General features: G+C 50.4%; 1 protein-coding gene across 1 annotated transcript; it reads left to right on the plus strand.

Annotated features, from left to right (window-relative positions):
- Positions 1 to 857: 857 nt before the first annotated feature.
- rbm15b (RNA binding motif protein 15B) lies at positions 858 to 4,910 on the plus strand. The gene is made up of 2 exons (XM_034531832.1): positions 858 to 1,378; positions 1,415 to 4,910. Exons 1-2 carry the CDS (start codon positions 1,067 to 1,069, stop codon positions 3,695 to 3,697), a joined length of 2,595 nt encoding a protein of 864 aa, XP_034387723.1. The 5' UTR covers positions 858 to 1,066; the 3' UTR covers positions 3,698 to 4,910.
- The last annotated feature ends 1,102 nt before the right edge of the window (positions 4,911 to 6,012 follow it).

A 6,012-nucleotide genomic window follows, 5' to 3' on the forward strand; every position in this document is an offset into this window, starting at 1 on the left:
ATACTTTATGGAGTATTTTCTATTTTATGTCCCATATGAAATATCTTACTAGTGTCTTTACAGATTAATATGTTCATACAAACCACATCTGCTTTTAACAAACATTGTTCGGAACAAATAACCAAAACAGTATTTACAATAAATGCAACAGTATGAATACTGATACTAATAAAATATTACTACTTTTTCAATCATTATTGACTCTGCATATTAAGTACTTTTACTTCTGATACTTTGAGCACATTTTGCTGATACTTTTAATACTTTGAATGTAAGACAAGAAACAAGAGAGCAAGAATATATATATATAAGAATATAAGAGATACGGTTTTACTTTATTCATTCCCAGGGGGACATTTCTCAAACAAAAATGTTTACATTTATACAATAAAATAAAATAGCAGGGCAGGACATATTACATTTAAGAATTTAAATAATAAAGGACATGAAAATGTAAAAATGTGTAGACGGTGTACAAGTAGAGTGATATATAAAACAATAAAAAAGGATGACATTTAAAACTGGTCGATTTGAAATTTAAAACATTTATTTACAACCATAATAAATACAAATATTATTTTCTTCAAAATAAATAATAAAAAGTCTCAGTACTCTCTGCAACATTATCCACTTTATTCTATTCCTACTCCGTCTGTATATATAATATTCTTCTTGTTTTTTACTCTTTTATCTTATTTCTGTTATTATACTACTTGTTTTACTTATTACTGTGAGCAATGCTGCTGTAATCCTGTAGGATTATTTTATAACAATACAAATAACTATTGTTTCTGCGTCGTGACGTCACGACGTCGTCCGCCGGAGCGCGTCACCGCGTAGTCTCCGCCCCCCTCCTCTCGGCGAGAGCGCACACATTCCTATTGTCCAAGATGGCGGCGTAGGCGCAGACGCTACGAGGCGGACATGTTTCTGAACCGAGTTTTCGCTCTTATTCCGACGTGTACGCGGTGGTTCAACGTGCGGCCCGGCAGCGCTTCTTCTCCCAGGCCGGATTCCCGTCGCAGGCGCAGAAAAGTTTGATCCCCGTCGCCCTCCGTTCGTGAAGATGAAGCGGCAGGCCGGGAGGGAGGCGAGTCCGTCCAGGGCCGCCGGGAAGCGGGTCCGGGAGCGTGAGCGGGAGAGCGCGCGGAGAGAGGAGCCGCATCCCCCGGCCGCTCCCCCTCCTCCGCTGGCTCTGCTGCTGGCGGAGAGCCGGGGCTACCACCACCACCGCCGGAGGAGCCGCAGCAGGGAGCGCGAGAAGCCGCGGCTCCGGGAGGAGCGGGCGGCCGCGCTGGAGCTCCACCACCGACACGAGCTCAGCCTCCTCGGCCGCGCGCCGCCGCAGCCGCCGCCGCTGCGCGCCTCCGCCGCGGCCGCCACCACCGCGGTGACCGCGGCTGCGTGCGCGGAGCAGCTGCCCGCAGCCAGACCCGGGACCCTGGAGTACAAGACGCTGCTCATCAGCAACCTGGGCTCGCAGGTCTCGGACGAGGACGTGGAGGACGCGCTGTTCCACGAGTTCAAGAAGTTCGGGGACGTCAGCGTGAAGCTGTCGCACACGCCGGAGCTGGGCCGCATCGCCTACGTGAACTTCCGGCACCCGGAGGACGCCAAGGAGGCCCGGCACGCCAAGTCCTCCAGGTTGGTGCTCGGGGACCGGCAGCTCAAGATCGAGCCCATGTACGTGAGGAGGCGGAGCGTGACGCCGCCGGACGCCGGGTACCTGGCCCTGCACGCGCCGTACCCGTACCGGCAGCGCTCCCTCTCCCCGCCGGGGCCCGGTGTGAGCAACATCCGGGACATCAGGGCCCGGCATTACGCCCTGGAGACCCTGGGGCTCAGCAGGGAGAGGGAGCGGCTTTTGGATTATTATGGCATGCTGGACGAGAGGGGTCGGCCTTACGGGTTCCCCCCCATGCCGGTGGTGGAGGACCTGAAACCCGAGGACGACCAGAGGGCCACCAGCAACCTTTTTATCGGGAACCTGGACGGCAACGTGACGGAGGCGGAACTGAGGAGGGGCTTTGACAAGTACGGGGTCATCGAGGACGTGGTGATCAAACGGCCGGCCCGCGGACAGGGGGGCGCCTACGCCTTCGTGAAGTTCCAGAACCTGGACATGGCCCACCGGGCCAAAGTGGCCATGCAGGGCCGGCTGATGGGGGGCAACCCAATAAAGATCGGCTACGGGAAGGCCAACCCCACCACGCGGCTCTGGGTCGGCGGTCTCGGGACCGGGAACTCCCTCGCCACCCTCGCCCGGGAGTTCGATCGCTTCGGAAGCATACGGAACATCGACTACGTGAAGGGGGACAGCTTCGCCTACATCCAGTACGAGAGCTTGGACGCCTCCCAAGCCGCCTGCACCCAGATGAGGGGGTTCCCTTTGGGTCTGCCCGAGCGCCGCCTGAGGGTGGACTTTGCTAAAGTCGAGGAGAGCCCCTCGCGGCCGTTCCCCCCCGGTTACCAGCCCCCGGTGGTGGCCCCCTCCCACTATGACCTCCCCGTGGAGGCCTTCAGCCGCCATCGCAGCCTGGAGCGCGAGCTGAGGGGCGCCAGGGACCGCTCGACCCCGCCGCCGCCGCCCCCGCCGCCGCCCTCTCACGGCCTCCTCACCCAGAGGGAGCGGGCGCTGCTGGAGAGGGACTACCCCGCCAGCCCCACCCGCAGCCTGGAGCGGCGGCCGGGGGGGGTGGAGGCGTTCGGGCGGAGAGCGGCGAGGAGCCGCAGCCGGAGCCGGGAGCGTTGGCTGAAGGAGAGGGACGAGCGGCGGAGCAAGAGGCGGAGCCGGAGCGCGTCGACCGACCGGCCGGCGGAGGAGAGGGAGCGCGAGCGGGAGAAGGAGAGGGGGAGGTCGAGGGTTCGAGGCCAGGCGGGCGCCGTCTCCCCGGACGCGAGCCCGGACCGAGCGCGGGTTCGCGCTCCCGACTCCACCACCGAGCCCAGAGACCACACCCCCGAGAACGGAGGCGGCGGGCGACACTCTGCCGCCAACGAAGACGACGCCCCGCCCGGCCGCCACCACGGCAAAAGGTCCGCCGAGCACCTCAACAACCACCACCATCGGAACAGCGAGGTCGTCGTCGCCGCCGCCGCCGCCGTCAACAACGCCGCCGCCGCCGCCTCCTCCCCGGCGACCGACACCTCCTCCTCTCCCGGCACGCTCTCCGAGTTCGCCCAGGCCTCGCTCGCCAAATCGTGGCACGGCTTCTTCGCCCTCAAGAACAGCAGCTTCCCCGCCAACCTGTACATGCTGGAGGGCGGCGCGGCGTTCTTCAGCGCCGTGATGAAGGACACGATGAAGCAGCAGAACCAGCCGGGCCGGCTGAAGATCGCCCAGCGGCTCCGCATGGACCAGACGCGGCTGGACGAGGTGTCGCGCCGCGTGAAGCTCGGGCGCCCCGACGGGTTCGCCGTCCTGCTCGCCCTGCAGGGCCCCATCGACCGCGGGGCCGCCGCCCCCGAGCCGGGGCTGCAGGCCCGCCTGCTGCGCCACCTGGTGACCTACCTGCGCAACAAGGAGGCGGCCGGCGTCGTGAGCCTGCCGGGCGCCAAAGAAGGCGGCCCCGGCGCCATGCTGTACGCCTTCCCCCCCGGCGTGTTCTCGCAGCAGTACCTGCAGGCGGCCAAGAGGACTGTGGGTAATCTGGACGAGGAGCACATGGTGGTCGTGATCGTCAACGACACTAACTGACCCCCAGAGGTCGCCCGGACGCTTCGCACGCGGCTACGAGTACTTCCACGTTGTTGTTGTTTTCTTCTTAGGAAATATGCGTTTTAAGGGTTTTTATTCCGCCTCTTTTTAAATGAAATGCATCAAAGGACACTACGTCTGTTTTAATACTTTATATCTCATTTACAGGTAATGATTCACGTCGTTTTCCTGACACCCGCACAGCGCCGTGGCTTTTATACAACACTAAGAACCTTTCAGCGCTCCGTTTCCTTTTCCCTGTTTTGTATTATTTGTCATCAGGAGATACCAAGTTGTGTACATCAATATTTACTCTGAGGTTTTTATACACAGTGATTGTACTGTAAGGGGGGGGAGGGGGGGGGGGGGGGGTACATTTTAACATAGCTAGCTGTGTTTATTTTACATGTGAACCATTCCAGTTGTTTTTGGTCTGAAAGGGGCGAGTGTGTCTCTGGTGCCACTGGTTTGGGTTTCATAACGTCTCCTCACTTTCATCCATCCAGGCTCCTTTTTAAATGTGTTATTTTCATCGCGTCTTTAAAGGTGTGTCTGAGTGACGGTGTAGTAATTAGTTAATTAGTTAATTAATTACTCCAGCTGACGGAGCAAAGGACGTTCACCTCTTCACTGAAGCTGCTTCCTAAAGTCTGAAGCCGCGTTCACATAACTGGTATTGATTCCTTTGGGTGTAGAATACGTCTACTGAGGTTTTAATACACTTTAAAACATCAAAACTCCTTTTTGAGGTTTACAATAAAAATGTTTTAAAGTGTATTAATACCTCATCTCCACCCTTTTGGGTATTAAGTGTATTAATACACTTTAAAACATTTAATACACTTTGAAACAATCACCTTTTTGTTCTTTGTCATTTCAAACCCAAAAGTGTCCAGATGAACGTCCTCCAGCTCTTCAGCGTCAACATGTTTGTGTCAAGACAGTATTTTAGAGACGACAACAACAACAACAACAACTCCTCCCAGCCAGACGTGGTGACAACCGAATGAATGTTTGTGGTTCGTAGACGTGAAGCTTCACGTCGTCCGGGTGGTTTTTATGAGATGTTGTTTACTACGTTTATTGTTTCTGTTTTGGTTCTTCTACAAAAAGCCGGGTCGGTTCTGTGGGAACTGAAAGTGAATCAGATTTTAAGAGTGTAGTTTGTTCTGTTCAGTGATGGAAAGAATAAAAGAATCCAACTGAAGTTAAACATGCTTCTATTTTTTATTCTCCCCTATTTGTTGTTTTCTTGCACAATGAGCTAAAATACACAAATGGCGCTTAACGTTTGATTCGTAATTTGGCCGTTTCCGTGAGACGGAGGTATGATTTTAAACATGAGGGGTAAAAAAAAAAAACAGCAATATTTAAGGATGTAATTTAAAAGATTTAAATAGAAATGGAACATGAAAATAAGCCGTTAGTACAATATTTAAATAAATATTCCCATATGTCAAATATTCACTAGATTACATAATCCATTAGTTTTTATCTTGGTAGTTGATTTAGGGTATTCTTTTTATTTTAAAGAAAATAAAAAAATTGTAATTTATTTAATGTTTTATAATAATAATAAAAATATTTTAGATTTGTATAGAGCTTTAAAAAAGGTACTTGACATGGTAAAAACAATAAAACATAACTAAAGTCCAGCTTCTTAAATGTGAATGAGTTCTGGTTTCTCTCTGAATATTTAAACTAAATATATAAATTGAATATATAAACTGAATTTATAAACTAAATATTTAAACTGAATTTATAAACTGAATATATCTTTGAGTCTTGTGTTTTTGGAGAAACAGATTGATGTTTTTCAGTTGTTTTTATTATAAATCAACAAAATATCTAATACATTTTCTTTTTTCTAGAATATTTAAAAAGGAGTTGATGAAATATTCTCACTGCAAAAACAGTTTTAGGACTCAGTTACAGACAGAAAATTTTATTCTGAAAGGTCCTGTCAATCCCAAGTGAAGACAGTCACTGAACTAGTTTGGAGATGATTCTTTATATTGATATATCATTTGATTGACATGTATCTTTAAATACACGGTAATGTACATGCGGTAATTATTATTTATTTTGTTATGTATTATTTAGTATTTATTCATTTAGTTTAGTTTATCATACAAACTTTAAAGAGCTCAGTGCAGATACACAAGAAACACTTTATTTTGACATTTTAATGTTCATTTACTTTAACACCAACATATAAACATTACACATTGCTCTACTTTATAATGAATATGAATTGAACTTCTGAATGCTCGCGATGAGCTCCTCGTTTCAGAGTTAAGTGAACTGGTCCCACT

Source organism: Cyclopterus lumpus, chromosome 5 (assembly GCF_009769545.1).
Source record: "Cyclopterus lumpus isolate fCycLum1 chromosome 5, fCycLum1.pri, whole genome shotgun sequence".
Classification (NCBI taxonomy): Eukaryota; Metazoa; Chordata; class Actinopteri; order Perciformes; family Cyclopteridae; genus Cyclopterus; species Cyclopterus lumpus.